Raw genomic sequence first — 27,552 nt, 5'->3', positions numbered from 1 at the left:
CGTTACAGAGCAGGATCTAGCGGTTTTATTTCTCCTTTAAACCCACCATTGGGGCACTCGCCACACATCTCCCGTTCCTTAAGCCATGTTTTCCTTTCTCTAGGCTTGACAAAGGTCCAAATGACTCAGCTGTGTTACATAAACCTCCAAAAGGTCCAAAAAAATGACTCAAAGATGAACATAATCCCCAGATTTCCTGCCCTGGTTCATGTTTCAAGGAAAACAACCCAGAACGTGACTTGTAATGGTGTATATATGATTTATGAGACTCGATCTATGTGGCACCGTGTCAGTGACACTCGGTTTAAAAAAATGAAATAAAATCTGAAATATAAGAACATATTTTCCATAAAACAAGAATTATAAAAACAAGATTTCAGTGGATTTGTATTGCACGCATTTATGTAGACATGTGGCTTAATTTGATTAAAGATAAATCTCTGGGGACCTTGTTAAGAAAATACCAGAGATACAGCACAAACCTTTCATTTTTTTTCTTTCCTTTTTTACATCTGACATCACAAAAGGTGTAGTCTTTTAAATCGAATGTAATTTCCACCAACTTTTATTGCACAGCGTCTCAGGAAAAACCCCTGGCATGTTATAAAGGGATTTCAAAACAACCAGGTGCTGCCCTCACAGCTGGATGGGACTTTTGCTTCCTAATTCTAAAGTTGGGAGCACACTCTGACCAAGTATCCTTTCTGGATGGGTCATAATGTTTAAATTTGATGTTCTTTTGAGGCACAGAAAAGGGAATGCATTCAGTGACATCTGGACAGTTGTATGTTTGTTTCTTTCCTGGGTTGGAATTAACCATTGAGGGTGACACTGTGTAAACACGATCTGTGATCTTGCAGGAAATGATGCCTGTGTGTCTTTATTTGACAGAAATCTGTACATTTTCTTAATTTGGTCATAAAAAATCTATTATACCTGAAGAAATGAACAAAACTAGGAAGAAATCATTTTCACAATGCTACTCCTTCATGCTTTGTCTCTCACTAAAGACTCTTTTGGGGGCCGAAAATAAATAAAATCCTCTAGGCAACTTCTTAATGATAAAAAAATTTTACGAGATAAAACAATCTAGTGTGTGATAAATGGTCACGGGCTTCTCAGTAATGTGTTTACCGTTCCAGGTTCTCCTGTTAATGGTGAAGCATCCTCCCCACCCCCAGCTATCAATGACAACCGGCATTCTGGTGACAACCTGGACACCATCTTGCTGCAGCTCCGCCAGGTGACCAGGGAGCGGGATGAGCTTCGTAAGCGTCTGGCGTTGGCATCGCCTGGGACCACCTTCGACGACTGCAGGTGCAAATCTTGGCCTGTTTGCCAAGTTGTTGTTGTTGTTGTTGTCACTGTTTCTTGTTACCTCCTGGTAACACTTTTTAATTTGCCTCATGACTATAAAAGTGTTGTTATTCATGCCTCCCTTTTCTGCCTAAATAAAAAGCATCAAATCTGGGATTCATTGCTCTTTGAATCAGCAGAGCTCCACTGGTATTGTTTACTCTCTCTTGGCTGTCTTCAGTGCTGGCTGCCATGTTTAATAATTCTCACCTGTCTGGGAAAATGTTGACCTTGCCTTGCAGAGAGAGCACATTGACACTGACGGCTTAATAAAGTTTAATGTGCTCTAGAAACAAGATGTTTCCTTTGCAACACATGATGCCAAGGCTAAAATGCCTATATGCACGCATAGTTTTAAAGTGTTGTTATTAGGATTAAACATGCCAGTACTATGCATTTTTGTACAAAGAGAAGGTCAGCTCTTTTATCTGCGATGTGCTTGGGCACGCTATCATTCAAGGCTTGTGTAATAAAATTTTGGTTTGGTGCCTTTCTTCTTAAGGCCAAATTCCAAAGCCAGTCATGACTATGAGCGTCTAAAAAGTCAGTGCATTGGGGCCATGGCAGATCTGCAGTCTCTGAAGAACCAGCATACTAAAACACTCAAGAGGTGCGAGGAGGCTGTGAAGGAGGCTGACTTCTACCAGTAAGTCTTCCTTGCAACTAGTTGTATCTTTCTTGTTGTTGATGAAGGACTCTGTTGTCATATGCATCTCTGTTATGCAGTTTGTGCTTATCAGTTGCTTAGATTTCCATTTGGTATCGGTGGTAAGTATTGTTGAGAACCGTTGTTAAAATGAAAATATAAACAAGCTTGGGATGAGATTCTGCAATCTGCTGCTTTTCAGCATTGAAATAATCAAGTTTTATTGCGTTGTTTTACTGCAGCTGTAACAAACACTTGCGTGGTGTTGTAGTTAACCCGACTGAAAGAACATCCCTCGGAGCTACAGTCGGCTTTCACGTTTAAAGGGAACTGGCACTACAATATAACAACGTGCATGGTTTTAAAAGCTTGGAAAATGGAGCCATTCAGCCTCATAGCTTGTGAACCCAGCCAAAATTTCTGGAGCACAGAGGCAGAACATGTGTTTCAATATTTTTATATTTTCCACACACCTAGATTACTAAGCAAGTAAATTAATATCATTAATGATTGTGTGCTTTTACCTAATACGATTTAACAATACATTCACAACTTCTACTCTGAGTAAATATTTTTTATCAATTTTATTCTCAATCAGTTTGAACTTTGGTTCTAAATTTTAGATGATGTAGAATAAATAATATTTTAGTTTTACATATTGCATGTACTTGCATATCCTCTGTCTGTGTTTACCTAATCTAATCAAAGTTTGCTTTCTGCTCTGTATGTTTGCACGTCCATGTATGTTCACTCTTCCTCTTTCTAGCATGCTGCACAGCCGTGTCTTGGGCGACCAGGCACAGCTGAAGGAAGAGATGGAAACACTCAGGAGGGACAATGCCCAACTTGTCCGGGAGCACAACCACCTAAAACAGAACTGTGAGGAGCTCAAACGACTGCACAGTCAAGACCAGAAAGAGTTGGCGGACCTTCGGCTGCAGCAACAGCAGGTATAACGGGGTCACAGACGCACCGCTGTTGCTGTCCAGATGTTATATTAGAGATTGAGTGACATGGCACAGATGGTGGGGCCTGCATATATAAAACCGAATTGCTTTTTCATGTAAATATTTGTTCCTTTACTAAGGCACCACATATTTGTAATCTTTCTGAAAGCATGTGAGGCTGGCGTGCTCATGCTCGTGCTGCAAGGTGTGAGCGGTAGCTTTCCTAAAGGACAGTCATTGGCTGTGCGATTTGGGTGTGCTGCTATAAACAGAAACTCAAGTGCAAGAGCACAGACGTAAAGGCCACAGTGTGACCAAACCCGTGCTTGGTGCTGTTGTTGACACTCACAGGATTGTACGCAGTGAATTAGTCACCAAGGGTCAGTTAACACAGCGTTCTACCGTAACATCCTGAGGCATTTAATGACAAACGTTTGTGCTAAATTACATGAGCTGTCCGTGCTCATAATGTGTTAATGTACAGTCAAAGTCTTTTTCCTGCACCAACACTATAATCATTCTCCCTAAACTCTACTGACCACACATGACTCTATCTTTTTCTTTTCCTAAAAAAACGGTGTATAAGAGAACGTGCACGTTGGAGATGGTGTTAGATGTGCTGGGAAAACACAATTTCCCGGAAGTTCTTGCTTAGCGAGGAGACTATCTCAAAGTTGATAGTGATCAGATTTAAACAGGATTCAGTTCTTGCATTTCTAAGGGGCAGCCACAGATTTTTATTTTTTATCTTTTTGATCGCACCTCATATATTTTGGGATGTCAGACAGTCTTTCCTCTTGTGTTTTATGTACTGAATACTTTCTTCTAAGAGCACAAGGGGACAGTGACCCATATTGTGAAGTAGTGTCTTACACAGTACCCATGGGGACACTGCAGTAGTTGCAAGCACAGGGCAGCCAAGCAGAGGGAAATGCACACAGAGCATTTCTGAAAAGGGCACACACAGAAGAAAAGGGCTTGGCTTGGGCAAAGGGCACTCTGACCTAAACAACGTAACGATCACATCGGTGCATTTGCAGTGTGTGCTTTCGCAGAGGTCAATACAGCCTTCGGGTCACAGAAGCTCTTCTGGGAATCTGGAAGACTATATCAGCAAGACCTGCAGAAATGAAAGAGAATAAGTAGTGCAGTCTGAAGGGCGCACTCTGTGCTTAAAACAGTTAACTGTGCTGGTCAGTCATTTGTCTTTAATTAAGTACGTAACTGCAGTCCTAGAAATAAACTTGCCCTTATAAAATCTGTTTTGTTTTTGTTTGGTTTTTTTTTTTTTTATTTTAAGTGGGCACAGATTATCTTGCACTTACACTCCTGTCCGCACATTAACGCCATCTGCTGCTAAGGTGGGGTACAACAAGTGCATACAGGTGTGTGGTATTAACATTTTGACCAATGCTAATTGCTTTGTATACATTTTTGTTACCAGGTAATGAGCGAGAAGGGCTCATCAGAGGTATTAAATAAGCTGTACGACACTGCTATGGAGAAGTTGGAGGCTGTAAAGAAGGAGTATGATGCCCTGAGCAAGCGTTACAGTGAGAAGGTAGCTAACCACAACACAGACCTGAGCCGCCTGGAACAAGCGGAGGAGGAGAACCGGAGGCTGCAGAAGCAGATGGATGCGTTGCTCAAACAGCGAGACTCAGCTATGCACTACCAGCAGCAGTATTCTACCTCAATGAGGAGGTGAAAGCATCATTATGTGACCCAAAAGGGTTAAATTAAATTGTCTGTTTGAGTCAAAGTAGGGTTAGTGCTGTACTCAGACTGCATGCATTTCTCCCCTCTCCCAGGTTTGATTCAGTGCAGCAGGAGCTGAACAAGTCCTCAGCTCAGAACAAGGAGCTGCAGAGAGAGATGGAGCGGCTGCAGTCAGAGGTGACGCGCTACAAGAACTTGCAGCTGAAGTCGGCCAAGGACTGCGAGAAGTACAAGGAGGAGAGGGACTCTGTGTTTAATGAATATCGCCTCATCATGAGCGAGAGGGACCAGGTGATCAAGGAGGTGGACAAGTTGCAAACTGAACTGGAGGCAGCTGAGGCTCGACTGAAAAACACTTCATCAGAGAGGGTGGTGGCCAGTGAAGAGTTGGAGGCTCTCAGACAGGTATCGGGCTTTAAAACACGTTAAAACAACAACATATGTTCAGGTGTATATGTCTTTTATAACTGATAGACTTCAGGACAAGAAAATTGGCACTGAATATGACCTACTTAAAAAAACATGCCAAATCCATCAAAAAATTTGACTTGTAGTAGTCATTAAAAAAAACAAACAAAACAAAACTGATAGGAGCATTGGATGAGAAGATCGATACCTCTGTCATGGTAAAGCTGAAGCCAGCAACCATCTAGTATAGCTTAAGGCCTGGAATCGGGGAAACATTTAGCCAAGCTGCTTCCAAGGCTAACAAAATGCAATGTTTCTTATTGCAATACTGAAAATACTGAAAGTCTTGGGTTTACTATTTGAAGTGTTTTGAGATCATTTTGTTTTTCTAAATAAAACCGAATTGACTCTACTTTCACCATAACCTTAAATCTATAAATCTGCACATCTGCGTCATCGGTTGATGACACCTTCTCACACTGGTTCTGCACTGCTGCCTTCTTTTTGGAGGATATTTCTGAACACTGCAAAAGGATTTGAAGCTAGTATCAGATCACTCTGCATTAGACCCCCAACAATATTTTCACATCACATTAATGACTCACTGTGTTGAGATGCCCTCATTCTATTTTGCCTTTTGTTCTGGGATAGGAGTTGAACTCGTCACTGGTGGACCGTGACAGGGCCATCTGCGAGAGGAATGAGCTGCTGGAGAAGTATTGCCATGAGGTGAAGGACAAAGCTGAGGCCCAGAAGGAGTTGAGCCAGGCCTGCAAGGACATCGAGACGGTCCGGGAGGAGAGGGATGTGGCCCGCAAGGAGAGGACAGAGGCCATCATTCAAAGGGATCAGCTGCTCAGAGAATACTATCAAGCCAGACAAGTAAATGTCACCGCTCTTTCATAAAATCTCAGGAAGCATCTGTTGACGTCTTTGTTGTGGTGTCCTCTTTATACCATATACTATCACTGGTGTAGCCTGTGAACCAATTTCCCAACTTGTTTTTTCTTCAAAAGGTAGCCAAGCACTTACATCTAGCCCTTTCTTCCTAGATCCATGATATGTAATTCAGTATAAACCAAAATGTATGATTAAAAAGCGTCTCTTTCTACCCACTAAGCAGCCATTTAAATAGTCCTTGTGCAGGGTTATATACATGAAAAGTACTTGGTTTGTTGTATGGGACTATTGTTTAGAATACTTAAGATGAAAAACGAGACGTAGTGTGTTATAAAATTAATCTTTTTCATGTACTCTTAATGTTCTTAGAAACAAGACTCTGCCACCTTGGACATGGAACGAGCCAATAAGGAGATCGAGATGCTAAGGAAACAGTATGAAGCGATGTCCCAGGAGCTGAAGGAGGCCACACAGGAAGCTGAGGTGGCCAAATGTCGAAGGGATTGGGCCTTCCAGGAGAGAGACAAAATAGTGGCGGAGAGGGAAAGCATAAGGTCAGTGCGTTTATGGGTTTTTAAAAGACTTTTAGCAAAGCTGAGAGGGTCTGTAGTTGATCTCCCTCTCCAATAAACTAATTACTCACAATCTCCCTTCTCTCCTTTCTATAGGACTCTGTGTGACAACCTGCGGCGAGAAAGGGACCGGGCAGTCAGCGATCTGGCCGATGCCCTGCGTAATTTGGATGATATGAGAAAACAGAAGAACGACACATTGCGAGAACTTAAAGAACTAAAGTGAGTCTTCACCATGGTTTTAAAGCTGCTGTCAGCTCTGAAGTCTCTTGCATGATATTCTCACATTTCCAACTTTCTTCTCCATTTGTTTCATAAAAGCTGAATCCCAATAAAGACTCATAAGGAATAAGTGGAAAGGTCTTCTGCATTTCAGCAAGTGCAAACAACATGGCCTCTACTCAGTCAGCTGTGTGTGTGTGTGTGTGTGTTGTGCTGTCTCTGTAAGCTGTTGTAGTCAGTGTGTGGCTTGGCTGGGCATAAGCTATGACATTCAGCCTTTGGAGACATAGTGTAGTGCAGTTGTGTTTCTGGCAACATTTCCACACACCCAGATTAAAGTGTAATCCCGGAAAGCGTCAGTGTTTTGAACACACACATTTTGTCTCGCTGTCTTCAAGGCCCTTCATGTGACTGTGTTTATAATGCATGTAGAGGCTCCCTCTGCTGGCGAAAGTGTGTATGACAACCATTATGTGTCAGATCCCTGCACGAGGGTTGCGATTTCCAGGCTGGAGGGTAGATTCTGGGGAAAGTCGAGTCTCTTTCCCCATCTACTAATTTAATCCTAACATTATCTAACTGTAACCACTTGTAATCTATGGTGCTTGTATCCAATTATTCTCTAACTAGTAATCTAACATTTTCCCTATATAGAGTATGCACCATACGGTGACTTTGAGTTTCTTCCTCTATCCTCATCAGAGACTGATGTACAATTGGGGTTTTAATGTCACTGCAACCCTTAAGGCATGCCTCAGTAGGACACCATATATCTTGCTGACAGTGTGCAATCTACTTTTAGATTTTTTTTTTCTTGGAATAAATTTAAATTGAACTCGTTGGACCTCTAAATGGAAAGTGTTTGTAAGAATGAGAGCACGTCAGATGTTTTGAAACAAAGCTCGAGACTGACACGAAGATTAAAATATGTAAAATTCTGCGCAATCTGTAGATGCGACTCCCTTTTGATCCAGGCTGTATTTTTTTTATTTTTTTTTCCCTGCTCTTTCTTTTTGTCTCTGCCCATCTTTCCTCAAGTGACTAACCTTTGACTCTGTGTGTGTTATGTCTGCCTTTGTTAAGGGAGAAGATGGAAAGCCAGCTGGAGAAGGAGGCCCGGTTCTGTCAGTTAATGGCCCACAGCTCTCATGACTCAGCCATTGACACAGACTCCCTGGAGTGGGAGACGGAGGTGGTGGAGTTTGAGAAGGACAGGGTAAGAGTAGTGGTCAGGTCTTATTGCTGAGATTGAATTGGTCACATGCTAATCTCCTGAGAGCCAGCAGACCTCTAAGATCTGTCAAAACATGATGGCATTAAAATGGGTTTTTCAGAATGAGCCAAGTGACACTTATGTTATTGGCTTCACAGGATGACATGGATTTGAAGGCGCTTGGGTTTGATATTGCAGAGGGGGTAAATGATCCATATTTACCTGGAGATTGTGGCATTTTTGTTACACGGGTGGACAAAGGAAGTATCGCAGATGGAAGGTTAAGGTATGAGCTGCCTCAAGAAGAGATCTGTTTATGTGGCTTTATTAATGCTTTATTAAATACCTCACCCTTTGTTCTCTCATGTTTTTAGAGTGAATGATTGGCTATTGAAGATTAATGACATCGACCTGACCAATAAGGACAGGAAGCAGGTGGTGAAGGCTGTTCTTAATGGCGGAGGACTGATCAATATGGTGGTACGAAGGAGGAAGTCTCTAGGAGGAAGGCTGGTCACTCCTGTTCATATAAACCTTATGGGACACAAAGGTATAATACTGTCTCTATAAATGGATTGAAATATTTATATAGATGTCTGCATTTTCCTTGTTTATCAACATCTTTTTGTCTTTTGTATCTTAGACAGTGGCATTGGTCTGGAAAGTGGAGTGTTTGTCGCTGCCATTGTCCAGGGAAGTCCAGCAGCCAGGGAGGGCTCTCTCACAGTTGGAGACAGACTCATTGCTGTGAGTTAATTTCAGCTTCTATGAAATCCCCTCTCTCTATTTTTTTGATACTCTCTTCCTGTATGTCTGGCACACTGCAGTTCACAGAGGTTTCTTTGGGTTTCTAATCCAGCCCTTGATCCATTTCAGTATCCACACTCCAAAAGTAGATAAGGTGGGATTTGGCTGAGGGTGTGGGTGTGAAGTGGAAGGAGGGAAGTCTCCTCTTTTGATTAAATCCTCAAAAACTTGGAGCTCTGCAGTGGTAGGTGGAGCTGTCTCCAAGCACATAGCTGCAGTATACTCACCCCAGAGGGGAACTGAAGAGAGACGTGTCAGAAATTGAACTATGAATCTGATTTTTTTTTAAAGGAGATGGAAACGCCGCCTTGTATTTAGTGCTAATCTTCCAGCAGCAGCAGAATTCTTCTCCCCGGTTTGTTTAAATAGAATCATGAAACATGTGCATCACCTTTAAAGGACTTAACACACCGGGCACATAAAATCTGCGCAAATATTTAGTGGGTTAAAAATATTTTCTTAATGCACCTCTTCACTTTGACCATGTCGTTTAACTAGATAAATCTGCAGTATGATTTTTAAATTTTCGAATCCGAATAAACAGATCTGACCAATCAGACCACTCTATTTGGCAACAAGTCTAGCACTTTAATAATACAATTTTACTTCAGACACAGAGCTAGTCACCGCTCAGGGACAATCGGCTCTCTGAAATTATTTCTCTGCCTCCTCAGATGTGTTCCCAACTCTTCTAACAAGAGTTCAGATTGCCCCACTGACATCCTGAAATATGCATGAAAGTGGTCCACTACAGCTTCAACTCCTGCATCAAACATTAACTTCTGCCTACTGCTGCCTTGTCATGAGAAGTGGATGAACCCATAATTTACGACTTGTTGTTGAGGACGAATTTTCCACAAAAATTGTGGTTTGTTGGGATTTTTTGTGTGTAATATCTAACTATAACCATTCAAAATGGGTTTAAAAAATTCTTTGAAAATTTGGTGCCTTTGCCTCATTAATAAGGATTGAAAGGCTTCTTCCTCCATATTATAAAGATGCCGAAACTGCACATACACACAGGTATTTTGTTAGTCATTGCTTTGGCTCATCCCACCGAATAAATGCAAGTTCATTCACATTATGATTAAGTAAACCGAAAATACAAGAGGTACAATGAGCGACACCTGCCACCACACAGTTGAAACTGCGATGAATCTGTGTACAAGCCTCAGCACAACAACACGATTGGCTCATGTTTCTCACCTTTGTGATTCTTTGGCTCTTTGTGGCCATGAGCAACTTTGATGTTACAGAATTCCCATATAGATTTGACTACCTTGTCTCTCTTTTATATAATCTCTTTAACATGACTTAATAAGTGCATAGTTGCATTTGCAAAAAAAGAGAACAGCGTGCTGAACTGGAGGTGAAATAAGTACAAAATGCAAATGAATGCCCGCTACTGAGCCCTAAAGATCAGAAGTGAAGGTTTCTTCCCCCTGCTTGTTCTAGGTTCAGGCATGATGTTCTTTCAGGACATAATTTATGTTAAATCTCAGCTGTAATAAAGTACATAGTTTGCTCTTCAGTATCTTTGACCTTGTTTGTGTTTTGGAGAATCCTCTCAGGTCACGTCTGTTCTAAAGGAATGTGCAGACTGCAGTGTGAGGGGTTGTTGAGACTGAAATGTGTTGGCCTAGATTTCTTGTGGTTTTCCCACCGCAGTAGCATATGACACATCTCGGAGCCTGGGAATCTCATGTTTAGGAGATTTGTCACCTGTATGTGTTTGTAGATGTGTATCTGTTATAGCGATACTGCTACCCTAGATGTACAAACGCATCAGGGGAATATCAGGAAAGACAAGTGTGCATTGCTTTTGTGTTGAAGGACCTGCTTTTATTTCCAGTGTTTTTCCCCATTCTGCAGATAAACGGAATTGCTCTGGATAACAAGTCTGTGACAGAGTGTGAGGCTTTGCTGCGTAGCTGCAGGGACTCTCTCAGCCTCTCTCTTATGAAGGTGGGCCAGTATTCATCTCGCTCTGTGAACTCTGAGAGCCTGACTGAAAGTTTTTAAAAGCTTTCCTTTCTACTGCTGTGCGCCCTACATAGCAGGTTTACAAGTTCAACAATGTGGTTTGTGAGAACTGAGAAAACGGACTCATTTTATTTGTCAGTGTATTCTTTTAAAAAACGAAAGTATGTTTATCAGGTGTGGTTAATCGCTTCCATTGCTCTCTCTACAGTTTTTCCCTCACAGCACATCAGGCCAGAACATTTTTGAGAGTCTGCGCGAGTCATCAGAGAAGTCAAACGGGCGTATTCACCTGTCGGAGATTCACTCCCGGAACAGTCGGAATCTCAAACACAACAGCTCGACACAGACTGACATTTTCTGCCCAGATGTTGGAAGCGCTAGCACAGGCAGCATTTCTGGGGAGAGGAGAAAGGTCAGAGGTGAATCTGATGACATGTATGGTGACATCAGCAGGCCCTTCTCCACAGGATCCCTTCATGCCACCAGCCTTCGGCCATCTTCAGACTTGGGAAATGGCCGGTATGGGCCCAGTGCTTTCCAAGAGTGCTGTCCCTACACGAAAGCGCCTTCCTCTTTGCCCTTTGAGCCAGTTTCACCTGCAGACTGCATCACCATGGATGCAGCCATGGAGAAGAAGCACAGTGGCGGCACATGGCCAAAAATGATAGTGGGAAGTATGTCGGTCGCACCAGATACTAGAGACACTAGTCCAGTCTCTGCAGCCACCCAACTCTCCATCTACAAATCACCCAAGCAGAGGAAGTCCATCTTTGACCCAGACACTTTCAAACGCCCCGAAACACCTTCCACTAAGATGGAGTACATGGCAGCCAATCAGACTGCAGCAGTGGCTGCTGCTGCTGCAGCAGCTTCTCACTCTCCACAACCTTCAAAGACAGAGTCCCTCTCCTCCTCATCAACCCCTACCCCAACTCCCCCAACCCCACCCACTCGCAGCGACTCCTTCAAATTTAAACACAAACATCAAAGCAGCTCTGCCTCTGACTGCACAATCACCTCTGATGGCAAGGGAGAGGCTGCCATCTCCATGGCAGCAGGCGAGTGCAGAGACAGGAGTGAGCGAGAAAGGGACAGGAACGGAAACCACTATTTCCTGGAAGGCAAGGTCCTCACCTCACGGAAGTCTTGTGATGAGGACATTGGTCGTACCAGAGGGGAGGAGCCAGAGGTGAAGAGACCACGCCCTAAATCTGCCCCTGCCCTTCGACGTAGGATGACCCCTCAGACCATCACTCTTCCCACCTTCCAAGTGAGTTGAAAGTTCAGGGGCTCAGAGGTGCAAAAGTGCATTTAGTTTGAGTCACATTTGTTTTTTGCTTTTCCCATAAAATATTCTTTTGCTTTCACCCTCAGTCAATCCAGGGTAGTTTTGATTAGAAGCCTTTGTAATGCAGAGAATATGATGTATTTGAGGGAAAATTCAAAATGGGACCTTTCAAATCATCCTGGTGGGCCAAAGCTTCCATTTTATAATAGAATTTACAGCCCAGACAGAATAAAGCCTCTGGGATTTGCCTCTTGCCAGTGTGTCGGAGTGATTGATGCCTTGCACCCCGTGCACAAGCTGAGTCAGAATCGAGAGCTCAAATACCATACCTGGAGAATGCATTGGGGATAAATGTTATTTTCAGTGTAACGAGATGTTCAGGTTGTCATTCTTGCCATATGGTACTTGCCCCGCTGTTTAATTTTTAACTGTCATTAATCACAGAGCTACTCTAATGATGAGCATTCACCAGAGCCCAGGGACATGCTGCGTTCCTCCCCCAGCCGCTCCCATAGACACAGTGTCGGCTTTGTCCCCACAGTCTACGGTGGATCCCTACCTCCGAGTAAGTTTGCAGACTGCTGAAGCATAGGTCGGTCCCTATGTGCTCTCAGGATAATCACAGATTCCAGCGTCTATAAAATGGTTGTGTGTGAATGTGTGTAATTGGCAGATTCCACCCACCGTGGACTGTCACCTTGCCCCGCTGTGACGGCCGTGATGAGGAATCCAGTGTACACCGTGCGCAGTCACCGTGTTCATACCAGCAACTGTCCATCTGTCGCATCCCAGATATGCCACCAGCACACCCACACCAGGTTATAGCCTTTAAATGCTCACAGTTTCCTTGAACCCAGCTTTAAAACTGACGGTTTATCTTCAGGCTACTTTAACTGGAAGTTTAGTGTTTTGTAATGACTAATGATTTAAAATTATCCAGTTCCCAAAGGCAAACTGACAGTTAAATTACATTACCTGTTGTTGCTTTGCCTTAATATCGAGATGTTGCAATTTAGCCCAGCCACTCACAGTTTTCAAAGTTTTGTCATATACAGTAAAGAAACATGCTTCTCTGTACAAAAAAACAAACACATAAACTAAATAAATAGTTGATAAATTATTCTATTATTAAAAAACATTAAAAATACAGTAGAAATAATAAAATTTATACATATGATATAACATTGAGTGTGCAATTGTGTGTCTGCAAAACTGAAGTAGTCCAAAAGGTAATAAACTCCCGTCAAGTGTTAGAACTTTAAAGGCAGTGGGGAACAAAGACTTCTTTAGTCTACAGGTCTGAGTACATTCGTAAAAATCAGCCTAAATAATTAAAAAATAATCTGTGTTCAGTTATGATGGTCTCAAAGCTTGTTTTCTTTCCCTGTGCAGCCCACAACACCAGGGTCGTCTGAGCCTGGACCTGAGCCAGCAGAAACGCTCGAATGACTTCTCCGAATCCTCAGCATCACGCAGCAGCAGAGCTTCACACGGTACAAACTCACTGCCATCCAGTGCACGGCTCGGTCAGTCTGACACGCACGCACGCACGCACATGCACACACCAGCAGCCCCAAAGCTCAACGCCACTTTTTCTTTTTGCATTCATTTTCGTGTCTTATCCTTCTCATGCTTCTGACAGGTTCTTCCAATAATGTTCAGTACCGCACAGAGAGGATCAAAATCCCCTCTACTCCCCGCTACCCGCGCTCCATGCTGGGCTCAGACAGAGGTACTGTGCCTCCTGGTAAAATACAGTCAACACACCAAATGATTGGTAAAATATGACTATTGAAGTCTCTCAGATCAAACTGCAAGGGAGCAGAATTCCACAGTCTTTTTTATTTTATTTATTTTGTTTGTTTGTATTGTTTTCAATGTCTGCTTTACTATTGTTGAGCTTAGTTAATTCAGTGTTTTTTATAGAGGTTTAAACTAAGGTTAAACTGCCTAAGCAGAAAAATCTTTACCAGTTTGTGTCATCAGTAAGTGGTTTGCTTATCACCTCTGGGTTCATGTGGATCAGTAGTCAAATTGTGTTTAGACACAAGAATAACATCCAGATCTAAGTGATTAATCCAAACACTCTCCTTAGGTTGCTAGAATAATTTTTCTTCTGATTCAAAATGTCAAACTACCATTTGCATGAGGCAAATCAAAAAATAAAAAATGAAGATTTGAGGAGAAAATTTAGGTTTTTAATGATCTTTTCTGGGATGTTTAGAAAATGCTATGAAGTTGAAGTTTTCATATTTCAGTGTGTATTTTAGGAATGTCCTTATTCTTTTCTGTTCCTCTTTACCTAAACCCAGGCTCCCTCTCGCATTCCGAGTGTAGCAGTCCCAGTCTCATCACGCCTCCACAATCACCACTCAATCTGGAGACTTCCTCATTTGCCAGCAGCCAATCACAAGGATCCATTTCTACTTTACCTCGGATCTCAGTCAGCCCTGTGCCAATAGGAGAGCGCAGGAAAGACAGGTATGATGGAGAGAACTATTCCCACATTAAAAAGAAAATTAAATTAAAGGGAACATAGAAGATGCTAACTGTGTGTGACCATCTTGTTGAGAGATTTTTTGCAGCGTCTGCTATCGGACTGAGATGCTGCAAAAATTTCCCTCCGAGTGGTGTAGTTGTTGGCTGAATGATGATTAGAAGCTGGTACTATATAGCCTGTGTCTGCCCTCAAGGATCCTCCTAGGCTATTTCAAAAGGTGTTGCCAGGCAACAGGTCCATCATGGTCAGTTGTGCAATCCCTCCATTGAAATTCAGATTGAAATCCTATTAAAACTCCAAGTGGTAATATGTTTTGCTGTTTTTCAAAGAAGCAGTTTTTTTTTTTAATGTTTTGTTGGAATCTTCTATCTTTTAACTTTCCTGCCACATATTTTATAACCAACACCACTCTTTTACATGTTACTGTCTCTGTATGATCTGTCTTCCATTTTCCTCTTTATCTTCCTCCTGCCTCTCTGCAACCCTCCACTTCCAGATCTCTTTACCGTAATCGCTCTTTTCTAAGGATTCCTCTGGCTGCAAGGCCGAGGTTCTCCTCTCTCAGGAGCCTCAGGTTTGTTCCTTCTCACAGTGATACAAAAAAAGGATATGCCCCCCTCCCCTTCCCCCAGCCTTCTCCCCAGCCCATGTTGTCAACATGTAATAGTTGGGTAGAGAATAAGGAGGACCAGAAAGGCTTGTGAGGTGTATGTGGACTATATGGAATGCAAAAAGAGGTTTTTATGATTTTTTTTTTTTTTTTTTTTTTTTTTTTGATACTTCTTTTTTTTAACCCACCCCCCCAAGAGTTGTGTAATTCTGAGACAGATGGTTGTTTGCATGCAGCAGTGTGATTTGTGCCTGAGGACACAGAACTCTTGATTAGATACACTTTCAACTTCAAAGGTTTGGTGTTGTTTATGTGCCCCGCCCATATCTCTCTCCATGTCAGAAAGCCATTTGAATCTAGCAGGGTGCATGTAGCATCCGTGCTCTATGATAACACCATAGTCACTATGCATGTGTGCACTGCTGGTTTTAAGCCAAGTCACCCTTTAGTCTGCAGTATGTATGTTATGCAGTGGTATCATTATTATTCAGTCTCAAGCTTCTAGATCATGATCTTTTTGTTTGTTTTTGTACTACACCACTCTCTTTACCCTGGTCTCTGGCTGCTAATCCACTCCCTCTTATCTACCTACATGAAACTGTAACCCATATCCAAAGCCACCTTGTTATGAAGACCCACAAAATTCATGCAAATCGTCTTCATGTGAAAGGATTTCACATGGCTGTGATTTCACTTTTGTGCACATTGTCTCTGTAAAGCTGCAGTTTCTTCTATAGGACGGTCATAATGTGGCACTCTGCAGAGATGATCCACTACATGCCTGTGGGTGGGGGGTGGTATTGAAGCTTGGTGTTAAATATTCTTAAATTTGAAGATAAGCTTTTTATTCATAATGTATTTAGAATTTGAACCAGATGTAATTTTGTGTAACTTAAGGAAGTCCAGTCAGGAAGTAACTCCCCAGATCTGTAAGGAAACTTATTACCCTCACTACCTTCTACTCCTGTGTGGTGACCTACTATAACTGCATTTATGTGATTCTGTTCATTCATGTATATTTTTTTTTCCTCTTTTCCCCCATTAGGCCATACCTGGAGGAACCCCGCAATGTCATTGTGCACAAAGGTGCAGAGCCTCTGGGCATCTCCATTGTCAGTGGGGAGAACGGAGGAATCTTTGTGTCTAAAGTCACTGGAGGTAGCATCGCCCACCAGGCAGGACTGGAGTATGGAGACCAATTACTGGAGGTATGAACAACCTACTGTTGGTCAAAAAGGTTACATACCTTCAAGCAACATAAATAAGAGTTTACTGGCAGATGCCTGCAAAATAGAAACATAGTAATACAGATGCCACAAATATATTCAGTCTTCAAAGGCACAGTCATTTTGCTGCCTACCATACATTTATTCTGTTTGGCTTCACTTCCTGGAGCTGTATTCATTAGTGCCGAAGCTGTTCCCAGTATTTTAATACTTGCTGAAATGCCTTTTTCTTTTTTTCCCTCTACACAAGTAAAATAACTGCACAAGCTGTCACATCAATTGTGAGTTTACTGTAGCTGTAGATGATGCACAGTTTAGGTAGTAAAAAAGAAAAACACTTAGTAGGAATGTTTTTGAAGTGAAGAAATATACCCCCACCGCGTTTGCAGAAATTTAGCTGCGTGTTCCATAATTTTGATTTATTTCACCATCACATAAAGTAGTGGAGCCTTTAACAGTGCTTCGGCTTGTCGCTTCCCTTTAAGTAAGAGCCACAGCGTCTGGGCTGCTCCAGTGTAACGTGCCCTCTTCACATTTTTACAGGCATGCAACAGCATATGAGTGAGAGTCCAAAAAAGATCATTTCTAAGCATATCTGTTTCGAAGCAAGATATTAATAGATATGTCACCGATATATTTATTAGTAGTAGTTGAAGCTCAGATGAAAATGAAAGCAGATGCCTCAGCATTCAGCTCTACATTTATGCATTATGTGCATATGTACACTTTTCCTTTTTAATGACTAGTCAGCTCTCATAACTCATAACTACTTTCTTCACCAATTGCTGCAAATAACTGAAAGCATAGGTGTCAAACATAAGGCTTGGAGGCCAGAATCGGCCAGGCAAAGATTCCAATCTCGCCCACTGGATGGCTTTGGAACAGGTGAAGGAAGGCATCGTGCATCTAAATTTTGGACTTTTAACTGTATATTCATAGGTTTTATAGCAGTTCCTAGTGATAAAGACTTCCCCCCATACCCATTTATACAACACAAAGTAATTAACTAATATATGAACAAATTAAATGATTTTTTTTTATATGTTAGTGAACTTTTCTGTGTACTCTAGAAATTTGTCTGTAATTTTACACATTTGATTCTTAAATTGTAAGAAATAATTCTACAGCAACATTTCTTTATCATGTAGAGAAACGGTCGTACTTCTTTTTCTTCGTTTCACTTGTCCTCCCCACTTCACATCAAAGCTGTATGTGGCCCACAATTTAGAATGAGTTTGACATCCCTGGCTTAAAGCCTTTAATAGACTGATAATAGAACATGTTCCTGTGTCTTCCTTCATTCCCTGTCCTAATCACACTTTCCTCGCATTATCAGTACAATGGCATCAACTTGCGGAACGCTACTGAGCAGCAAGCTCGTCTCATCATCGGCCAGCAGTGCGACACCATCACCATTATGGCACAGTACAACCCACACATGTACCAGCTGGGCAACCACTCTCGCTCGAGGTAATGTGGCGTTAGTGTAGGGTTAGTTTTTATTCAGAATCTCAGCTGTTTCATTTGGCTAATTTTTAAATCTGTTCCAGCTGCATTTTAAATACACTCTGGCAGTGAGGCCAGGTGTTACATCTTATTGACTTGCACTTTTTTAGCTGAGTATACATAAAGTAATATCTGAAACAGCATTTGATCACCCAGGTGAAAAGATTAACTTTGTAGCTGTTTGTCTTTAAATATTAGCAATGTGCACAGAGTCTGACCAACACAAAAGGTTTTAGGCTCATTTCAGCATTGACTGTATCTTTTTTTTAATAAGATCCTGACACATTAAAGTGGACCTATTATGCTTTTCCTTATATTCTGCCATGTATATAATGAAGTTTCAAATAATGAAGCCAGTGTAGGTACAAGCTAAAAGCTCAGGGTTCATATTGGCCTTCTATTCTTTTTTAATTGTAATAGGTCAGCTTTAAAGTGTCTCCACATATGCAGAATATAGCAAAAAAATCCTAAAACGATTCACCTGTTAGCCTGATGCTTTTCTATTATTTAAATTCTTGTGATCTTTCACCAAATCTTTACGAGAGAAAAGGCACAATATAAAGCAAGGAACAAAGTTGCAAAGTCTGAGTCACTCTAATTAAAATTAATGCACTTGGCCAGTTTGCACTGGGTCCAATAAAAGCTGGTGTTAATCTAAATTTGGACTTTTTTGATACTTGGATTGGCTACAGAATAAGTTCAGGTCAAATAAAACATTTGTGACATTTATGAAGCGCATCGATCATAACTCCTTATTTAATGCAATTAGTGTAACCTATTTTGCACTGCAGCTCCCGTCTGGAGCCGGTCAGTACTCAGCCAACTCCACGGGGCAGTGGGGCCGCTACACCTGACAATCACTCCACCATCGATACACTCAGTGAACAGGACGAGGGCACACTCACTCCCTCCTCCAAGCAGACTACGCCCACTACCAGCCCTCACAATTTTATCAGGTACACATGTAGACAAAGACAGGAAGACAATTACACACACAATTACACTTCATTATCTTTGTAACTGACTCTTGTTGCCCTCCAGGATGCCGTCTGAGGGGGGCAGGAAAGCGGGTGAGCCACGGCTCGTAACAGTACGCAGGCCTGGGGTGGAAGTAGGGGTCACACTCTGTGGAGGAAACCTGAGGGGTGTCTACATAGAGAGTCTGGATGAGGACAGTCCTGCTCGAGGTCCTGATGGGCTGCTTCCTGGGGACCTCATCCTGGAGGTAGGGACATATACTGTAACCTGACCACACATCCACAAACAGTCACATGGAATTTTATAATGGACCTGGATAGATTTCATACAGTATATTCATATTCAGTCGGATGGATAACAGGAAAGATCAGTCATTTTAAATTTGTCATTTTTGCATGAATATTGTATTAGTAACTAGTAATAGCCTCATTCATGTTTTGTTCTGTAGATGCAGTGTTTCCCTAAACGCCTCACTAAGACAGACACGTGATGTTACTGTCTTGAGAGGAGACATGTGATCTGACCTCGATAAACCCAACTACCAGCTATACACTACATGTCTGAGCAGGACAAGTTTGCTAACTGCTTATAGGTGTGCAAACCCAGTCATGTTGGCAGTTAAATGTAATTATCTGCAAAATGGTCCTCCAGCTGTTTCTGTTTAGTTCCACTTACTATTGTTGCCCATGTCCCAACCTCTTTTAGACATGCTGATGCCATCAAATTCATTGTATTCTATTGTGGAAAAAAAATATGGGTGCATGAGATTTGCAAACCGTTGCATTCTGTTTTTATTAACATTTTACACAGGGACTTTTTTGGGAATTGGGTTTATATGCTCTTTCTGTAGTGGTTTTGTTTTTTGTTTTTTTCCTGCACATTTCCCACAGTTTGATAATCTGATCGTAGCAGCATGGCTGCAATTTACCGTAATTGCCTGACGTTCAGGTGGTTTGTGGTTGTGAAAGTGTCATGCAAAACTTTCATTCAAGATATGAAAGAACTGATCATCCAAATGAAATCATACCTGAAACAGCATTTTCAAACATAAAGATATGTCCTTGTTTCCTATAGATAAATGGTAAAAATATGTAGGTGTAATACCAGCCACAGTACTAATTTGTTGTTTTGCTGTGTCTCTTGTAACTTTTTGTGCTATTGTTTCTTAAAACTTGAAGAGTGCCAGAAGGTGCTGGCATTTTTCCCCCCTGTCTGTCTTTGTTTTTCATTGATTTCATTGATCTCGTCTTCATCTGTGTTCTCTCCCACTCCCACTTGGCAATTTCTCCAGAACATCACAAACTCATAAAAGACAATTCCTGCCATTCCCCTGTTTTTTTAGCTCTCTGCCACAAAGAGCCTGCAGTTGTGAATTGCCATGCGGCTTTGTCATCAGGCGGCACAGCATCAGTCTGTCCTTCACACTCGCATCCTGTTTGTTTTCTTCCCCCATACATGGCACAAATCAATACTGCGACGCTTTAATACAGCTGAAAGCTCGGAGGAAATCTTGTTTGCTTGTGCACCATTCACATGCTGAGGAAATGATTACAGGAGTGTAAACATTCATCAGATTTCGCCCTTTTTATTTTCGTGATGTAACGTGGAATAAGCCTCCCTTTTTTTCGCATTCTCCTTTCTTTCAGTACAACTCGGTGAATATGAAGAATAAGACAGCTGAAGAGGTTTATGTTGAGATGTTAAAGCCTGCGGAGACGGTCACATTAAAGGTGCAGCATCGGCCTGATGACTTCAACGTGGTCAAAGATATTTCAGGAGATGGCTTTTACATTAGGTATGTGCTTGTACTTGCCTTAAACATACGGGCACGTAAGAGTTTTGTGATCCAGGTTTCTAAAAAGAGACCGCTAATTTTCCCACAGCAGCCTCATCTCTTTTTCTTCTGCTAAATATAGAACCATCACGAGAGAGCCTTTGGACAAGCTGGACTCTTTCTCATCTAACCAGTTATGTCCCAGATCCACTGTATCACTGCAGCGAAGCTAATCACGCTACAGATTTAGGTTATCTGATCTCAGTACACACCAGATGCAACACCACATCCATTTTAGTTCTCAGTGTTTGCCAGGGCATTAGAGATGCACTGTATATGAATGGAAAATTAAGTTCTATAATAGTCACTTTTATTGTTGGGTGTCAGTCTGGGCGTTGTTGCCGCAGCTGCTGCAGTCACTTGTCATATAGGCATCTGCAGTAAATATACTCAGCTTCTGTGGCTGTCATAGACGGGCTGCTCGGGAGTGACTTACAAACCTCCAGTATGAGGAAAGCAAGGCTTATATTGACAATGAAATGTACACTTTCTTTCTTTTGCTCATGTGTTACTGATTCTTCGTTTTGTTCTCTTCACACTTATCTTGTGTGATTCCTCACCTCCTTTCTCACTTTATCAACTTCACGCTCCTCTGCTCCTTTCGTTCTGCTCCGTTCTTCATAACTCCCCATCTATCTTTGTCTCTTCCTCCCACCAGAGCACTTTACGACAGGGTGGGGGAGGCCGAGGGGGACCTCAATTTTAAGAAGGATGACATCCTGTACGTGGATGAGTCTTTACCAAAGGGCATCTTTGGGACCTGGATGGCCTGGCAGCTAGATGAGAACGCGCAGCAGATCCAGAGGGGGCAGATCCCCAGCAAGTACATGTGGGTGGAAACTGCAAATACACAATATATTTCTATCATCACCATTCATAAACAATTTGTACATCACCATTTATATTTACATTGCTGTCGTCACATTTACAGTTGTTGTGAGTACAATATTGACAGGAAACATGCACACACATATTTAAAATAAAATTACAATCCCTCATCTAACACACTTTAGTATTAATGTCTCGCTGTTGTTTAAAAAATAAAAATAGGTCTCCATCTCCAGAAAAAAGATGTTGTTCATTCCATCAGATTTCCCAAATTCTATTCAACCACATATGTTGGAAGGTCGAGCTTCAAGCATCTAATTGCAATGCATTTAATTTAGTTGCTGCTGTCAGTGGTAATTATAACAGATATTTATACTCAGGAATTAACCCGGGACCTTGGGCTCTTTTGCGTGATTTTGGTGAAATACCATCTTGAGAACTCCGTGTGGCCATCAAATTAGGTCAAGAACAAATATGTGTAGAGAGCTTCATGGAATAGGTTTCTATGGCTGAGCAGCTGCATCCAAGCATTACATCACCAAGCGCAATGCAAAGTGTTGGATGCAGTGGAGTACAGCACGCTGCCACTGAAACCCAACAGAACTTCTTTAGTATGAATTAAGGTGGAGACTGCAAACCAGCCTTCTCGTCCAACATCAGTGTCTGACCTCACAAATGTGCTCCTGGAAGAACGGTTAAAAACTCCCATAAAAGCTTCTGAACCTTTTGTTACAGCTGCAGAGAGTGGCCCAACATCATATTAAGCCCTATGGATTAAGAATGGGATGTCACTCAAGTTCATATGTGTGTAAAAGCAGAAGAGTGATTAGTTTTGGCAATGTAGCGTGTATGTAGGCAAATTTTTGCCATCGCTTCTGTTGTTCTGAAAAATCAGATTATAGCCTTCCATTTGAATTCTCCATGAATCTGAGCTTGTTTTTTTCCATTTCTTACACATATTTTAAGCTTGTAGCAGCTGTGACCATTATCCCTGCCATGCTGCTGCAATTTAGGAAGCACATTTAAAATCACTTACTTTTTTTTTTTAAATTGCACTGCAAGATCTTATTTTTGTCTTACTGCAGAGGTGTGGTGCTAAACAATATCCTTCTAGTTGCTCTTGGCATTAGGACCATTAGTCAATAACATTTAAATTCTGATTAAAGGTGATCCTGTTTTGGGAACCAACTCCTCAACTGCAGTCTAATATCTACAGTAGGAATCCAAACTGACCTTTGGTTTGGATTCTCTTACATTAAATCTTTGTTTTGTGTCTGTTGTGTAGGATGGACCAAGAGTTTTACCGCAGACACAGCGTGACGGAAATGAAGGAAGACTCCAGTAAGACTCTCTCTGCAGCAGCCCGCAGATCCTTTTTCAGGAGGAAACAGAAACACAAACGCAGCAGCTCCAAAGACAGCAAAGAGATGGTGGCTTTGGACACCATCAGCACAGACTCCATCCCCTTCCTTGATGGTGCGATCAAAGCCTTAGATGTTTTGTGTTGTTGTAGTAGTGGTAGTTGAACAGCATTTTTGATTGGCCTGCTTGTCCTGTTTTATTCAGACTGTGTGAGCTTGGCATACCAGCGAGTCCAGAAGGTGGAGTGCACCTCTCCCCGACCAGTACTCATCCTCGGGCCTCTCACAGACCCCGTCAAGGAGATGCTGGTGAAAGAATCGCCCGGAAAGTTCTGCAGATGTGTACTGGGTAAGGTGATGTCATGCAGATGTTTCAGACCTGTAAATCTGGAGAATGAATATCTCATGTACATAAGTGAACTGCAACTAACATTTTAGGAGGAAAGCTTTAGGGTGTAATCTAGCAAGCATTTAGTTTCTCATTTCAGTGTTTACTTACTTTCTTTCATAGCAGGAATCTTCACTCTCACACTTTTTCTGTCTCGTTTGCAGAGGTGATGAAGGCATCCCAGCAAGCCATCGAGCGGGGCGTCAAAGATTGCCTCTTCATCGACTACAAGCGCAGGAGCGGACATTTTGATGTGACCACGGTTGCTTCTATAAAAGAAATAACAGATAAGGTATTATTCTGTGCTTTTCTTTCTCTTCAGATTTTATCAGACAAGATGAAACGACTGTCTGCATTTGGTCAAGATAAGCTATCACAGCTGTGGCTCTTTAATCTCTGACAGTGGACAATAAAAGGCAAGATCGCTGATGGTGAAAACGGTCGTCGATGATTGCTGTTATTTTTATGTCTTTTTGATGCAGGGCTGTCACTGTTTGCTCGACATCGCCCCGCACGCCATTGAGAGGCTCCACAGTGTTCACATTTATCCAATTGTTGTCTTTGTCCGCTACAAAAACGCCAAGCAGATCAAGTAAGTATCAACCTGTTTTATAACAAATTTGGACAGCATGACTGTGGGGATGTCCCGGTATTTTTGTGTGTGTCTGTGTGGCTGATGGATGGATGGATGGATAGATAAATGGAGCAGGATAAGCCTTCACACTCTCTATCCCACCATGAACCCTTTGGCGCGTCTGTAAAAGCACCACGCTCCAACACACACTTGCATAATCCGAAACAGCTGGTGAAACATCCTGGCTCCCCCCCCCAGTGGAAGTGCTGTATGCCTTTTATCACTTAATATCTGTAGGTGTTTGTCGGACATTGTTGTTGTATTTTTAAAATTGGGACTTTAATACCTGAAAGTGTCAGTTTGTATTAAATGTTTTGAGTGATTAAAAGCTTAATTGGACACAATGGAAGAGTAGAAAAGATGGTTTTGTACACTTTTCCACGAATACGTGTTTGCCCCCTTCCTGATTTTTTTTTTTTCTTTTTTTATCAAACGCTGAGTTTCACTCAACACTCTGAATTAAAACAATTCTGCAAACACTGAGCTAAAATTCCTCCACATTGATGTGAGAGACTGATGTGCCAGTTATCATAAACTCTTGATTGCAGTTCTTGTTGCCACAACCTGTTATTATGTTTAGGATAGAGTTAATTTTTCACTGAGGGAGAAATAGGTTTAGATCATTTTTTTCCCCCTAAAGTATTGAAATCATCATTTAAAAACTGCATGTTGTCGTTACTCTGGTTGTCTTTGTCAAATATTAAAATGTGTTCTGAAACATTTAAGTGTGACTATGATCTGAATGACTTTTTTTTTTTTTCCCTCACAGGGAACAGAAAGATCCGATCTATCTGCGAGACAAAGTGTCTCAAAAACATTCCAAGGAGCAGTTTGAAAGTGCACAGAAGATAGAACAAGAATACAGCAAATTCTTCACAGGTATGTATTCAGTCAAGTTATCTTAACCCCCCCCCCCACAAACACAAAAAAACGCTTGGCTTTAATAAAGTATTTTTGTCTTTTCAGGTATTGTCCAAGGCGGCACCCTCCCGTACATTTGCACTCAGATCATGACTATAGTTGATCAAGAACAAAGTAAAGTCCTGTGGACTCCACTCGGCTGCCCCTAGAGGAGACGAGCAGCTATTACAGCAAGCTTCGGCTTTCATCCCCATTCCCCGCACACTAATTAACCCTTTCACACTACACCATTAGGTACACTACATAGAGCTAGTTGTGTAAATTATTGCTATATTTTTTTTATGTTGTCTTTTGTTATGATTCCTAATCAGAACCTCGTTTATTTTGTGATGTACTCCGGAGCAGGTTAGTAGCACTGGATATCAACATTAGAGTTCTTTCAGTCTTCCCTAAGGGTTTGTGGTGGTGTATTTGTGATGCTGCAATGTAAGCGTCCGTTTACAGTCAAAAGACAAGTCTGACTATTGGTGTTCAATATTTGCTTGAATGCGTGTGCCCCGCCCCCATGTACGCAAACCTCCTTACTAATGAAGTTCAGCCACCTCTGACCCGCCCGTGTACCAAATGACATTTGTGGTTTCCCTGAAATTATGCACCCATTTGATGATGACTGACAACTAATTGTATTGTTGTGTGTGTGTGTGTGTGTGTGTGTGTGTGTGTGTGTGTGTGTGTGCGCGCGTGTGAGTTTGTGAGCGTGGAGAGGGAAAAAAAAGCAACATTGAGACTGTTGTACACAATTGTAATGACAATTTCAAATGAGTTGAATCACATTGATACTATGCTATAGAAATGTAATGCCAGGATCAGACATCACATTCCGCGTGGTGTTTCATCACAAAAAAGGAAAAAAGAAGGAAAAAAAAAAAAAAAAAGAAGCATCAAACCTCTTGAAGTATGTAGCTGTGGTCTTACTGAGCCCATCTCAGCAGTGATGGCCATCAAAACTCTAAACACATTGATGTTTGCTCTATGCATTGTGTTTCTGTAGTAGCTGGGTGTGTGGACAGCTTACGGGCCTTTCGGAAGTGCCTTCGGAGAAAAGGCCTGATCTGAAACCAGCCCTTGATCACTTAGCCAGAAAGCTGAGGATTTTCTTTTTTTTTTTCCTTCTTCTTCTTTTCTTTCTTTATTTTTTTTCTCTGAGTTTCTAATCTAGATCCGATGTATTATTTCACCCGTGGTGGACTAGATGATTCAGAGGCTGATTTGAGACCAGTACTATGTAGAGCGCATGACAATGGTGAGGTTTGGAGGGTAGGTCGAAGCGGCGACCAACGGGTCAACTCCTCAGAATGCACTCCAGGGCTAGACAGACCACTGTGTAACTATCATTCTCTCTCTTTAACATATATTTAACAACACTATAGAGTATACCTTATACAGTATGCAGATACAGAAAAAAACAAGCAAAAAAAAAAAAAAAAAAAAAAAATATATATATATATATATATATATATATATATATATATATATATATATATATATATATAGTACATGTATTTTCACTAGGTCATATGCCTAGGAACGTCTGGCAGTCAAGTCACGTCTTAGCAGGTATTAGCATGTGTTTTTCTTTTTTTAATGTTTCTTTTTAAAGACTTTTTTTTCTCTGTGGTTGGTTGCCAGTCACTTACGTACTCATTCAGAGACACTATGAAGCAAAATTTGCAGGGTAATATCTTATTGGAGTTTCCTCTGATCCGTTTAAATGTTACTGACTTTTCATTGTTATTTAATTTTTTTTTGTTATTCAAGAAGCAAAAAATATTGACTACAGATATTCTGCCCTTCCATCAAACCATATCCTGTATCTTGTTGTGCCAAAATCCACTAAGTCAACTTTATCCTTTGATTTCTGTTTTGCACTTGTTTTTTCTGTGAACCTTAAACATGTCATTGTTCTTAGGTTTCCAGCAGATTATGAATAGGTACTCTAATTTTTGTTGTGGCTAATTCATGTTTTTATGTATCACATCAGTTCCTTACATTTCATTGATGGCCTTTTATTTGTAATTCGGGGGAAAGGATCACTTCTTATTTGAAATATTAAAAAGGGATCTACTCTTGCACAGTTTTTCGAACAAAACAAAAAGGTCCACGTGTTTGACTATTGGGCTAAAGGAGTAAACAGAAGCAAACTGTAATGTTACTATTTTTATGAGTAGGTAGCGTATGTTTAGAGAGCAGGACACAACGTGAAGTGGTTGTACTTGTAGAGAAAGAGTGTAGATGCCAGGTACTGATTGAATTTTTCTTTTATTAAAAAGAATGTGATTTGTATGTTAAGACATTAACATGAGAATAAAGCTCATTTTCTGTATCACAACATGGGCTCATTGAGTCTTTTTTTTTTTTTTTTTTTTTTTAATGACTATTTATGTTTGGGAAGTATCAAAGAAAATATGTTGGTACAACATGTACGATTTTCAACATGCTTCTCAGTCTCATCTTCATGTTTTGGATCATGGTTTAAAGCAGAGCTGAGAGCAAATGTTCTGTTAATGCGCCGCTAAAAATGCAGCCGTGTCCTACAGAGATGTTTAAGGACAAAAGGGATCCCGTTTTACTGAAAGCATTAGCGCATAAATTAGCAGATGAAATGGTTTCAGAGATGAGAAAAGGCAATTTGACAATATCTGCCTGGTACTTAAGAAAGGTATACAATTCAGTGTCATTTCAGTGGTGTAAAAGCAGCATGAGAC

General features: G+C 41.3%; 1 protein-coding gene across 4 annotated transcripts in view; it reads left to right on the top strand.

Moving 5' to 3' along the window:
• The window catches only part of dlg5a (discs, large homolog 5a (Drosophila)), a 37,709-nt gene extending 11,454 nt beyond the window's left edge, over positions 1 to 26,255 (top strand). For 2 of the 4 annotated variants that reach the window (XM_063491015.1, XM_063491018.1), the window contains exons 3-34: positions 1,143 to 1,317; positions 1,859 to 2,002; positions 2,769 to 2,952; positions 4,394 to 4,653; positions 4,761 to 5,073; positions 5,728 to 5,958; positions 6,346 to 6,530; positions 6,645 to 6,770; positions 7,854 to 7,986; positions 8,142 to 8,269; positions 8,358 to 8,533; positions 8,627 to 8,730; positions 10,663 to 10,755; positions 10,982 to 12,043; positions 12,506 to 12,626; positions 12,735 to 12,879; positions 13,454 to 13,587; positions 13,704 to 13,793; positions 14,374 to 14,542; positions 15,058 to 15,135; positions 16,217 to 16,379; positions 17,734 to 17,867; positions 18,695 to 18,859; positions 18,945 to 19,128; positions 20,528 to 20,676; positions 21,374 to 21,544; positions 22,829 to 23,019; positions 23,110 to 23,253; positions 23,457 to 23,584; positions 23,775 to 23,884; positions 24,696 to 24,805; positions 24,893 to 26,255. In XM_063491015.1, coding sequence (XP_063347085.1) covers positions 1,143 to 1,317; positions 1,859 to 2,002; positions 2,769 to 2,952; positions 4,394 to 4,653; positions 4,761 to 5,073; positions 5,728 to 5,958; positions 6,346 to 6,530; positions 6,645 to 6,770; positions 7,854 to 7,986; positions 8,142 to 8,269; positions 8,358 to 8,533; positions 8,627 to 8,730; positions 10,663 to 10,755; positions 10,982 to 12,043; positions 12,506 to 12,626; positions 12,735 to 12,879; positions 13,454 to 13,587; positions 13,704 to 13,793; positions 14,374 to 14,542; positions 15,058 to 15,135; positions 16,217 to 16,379; positions 17,734 to 17,867; positions 18,695 to 18,859; positions 18,945 to 19,128; positions 20,528 to 20,676; positions 21,374 to 21,544; positions 22,829 to 23,019; positions 23,110 to 23,253; positions 23,457 to 23,584; positions 23,775 to 23,884; positions 24,696 to 24,805; positions 24,893 to 24,996 — 5,804 coding nt within the window. In that variant the 3' untranslated portion in view covers positions 24,997 to 26,255. The remainder of the gene's footprint in view (positions 1 to 1,142; positions 1,318 to 1,858; positions 2,003 to 2,768; positions 2,953 to 4,393; positions 4,654 to 4,760; positions 5,074 to 5,727; positions 5,959 to 6,345; positions 6,531 to 6,644; positions 6,771 to 7,853; positions 7,987 to 8,141; positions 8,270 to 8,357; positions 8,534 to 8,626; positions 8,731 to 10,662; positions 10,756 to 10,981; positions 12,044 to 12,505; positions 12,627 to 12,734; positions 12,880 to 13,453; positions 13,588 to 13,703; positions 13,794 to 14,373; positions 14,543 to 15,057; positions 15,136 to 16,216; positions 16,380 to 17,733; positions 17,868 to 18,694; positions 18,860 to 18,944; positions 19,129 to 20,527; positions 20,677 to 21,373; positions 21,545 to 22,828; positions 23,020 to 23,109; positions 23,254 to 23,456; positions 23,585 to 23,774; positions 23,885 to 24,695; positions 24,806 to 24,892) is intronic. The other 2 variants (XM_063491016.1, XM_063491017.1) reach the window with 2 other exon arrangements.
• The last annotated feature ends 1,297 nt before the right edge of the window (positions 26,256 to 27,552 follow it).

Source organism: Pelmatolapia mariae, linkage group LG13 (genome assembly GCF_036321145.2).
Source record: "Pelmatolapia mariae isolate MD_Pm_ZW linkage group LG13, Pm_UMD_F_2, whole genome shotgun sequence".
Classification (NCBI taxonomy): Eukaryota; Metazoa; Chordata; class Actinopteri; order Cichliformes; family Cichlidae; genus Pelmatolapia; species Pelmatolapia mariae.
The sequence above is the reverse complement of the archived record's forward strand: the minus strand, read 5'-3'. Positions and strand labels throughout refer to the sequence as shown.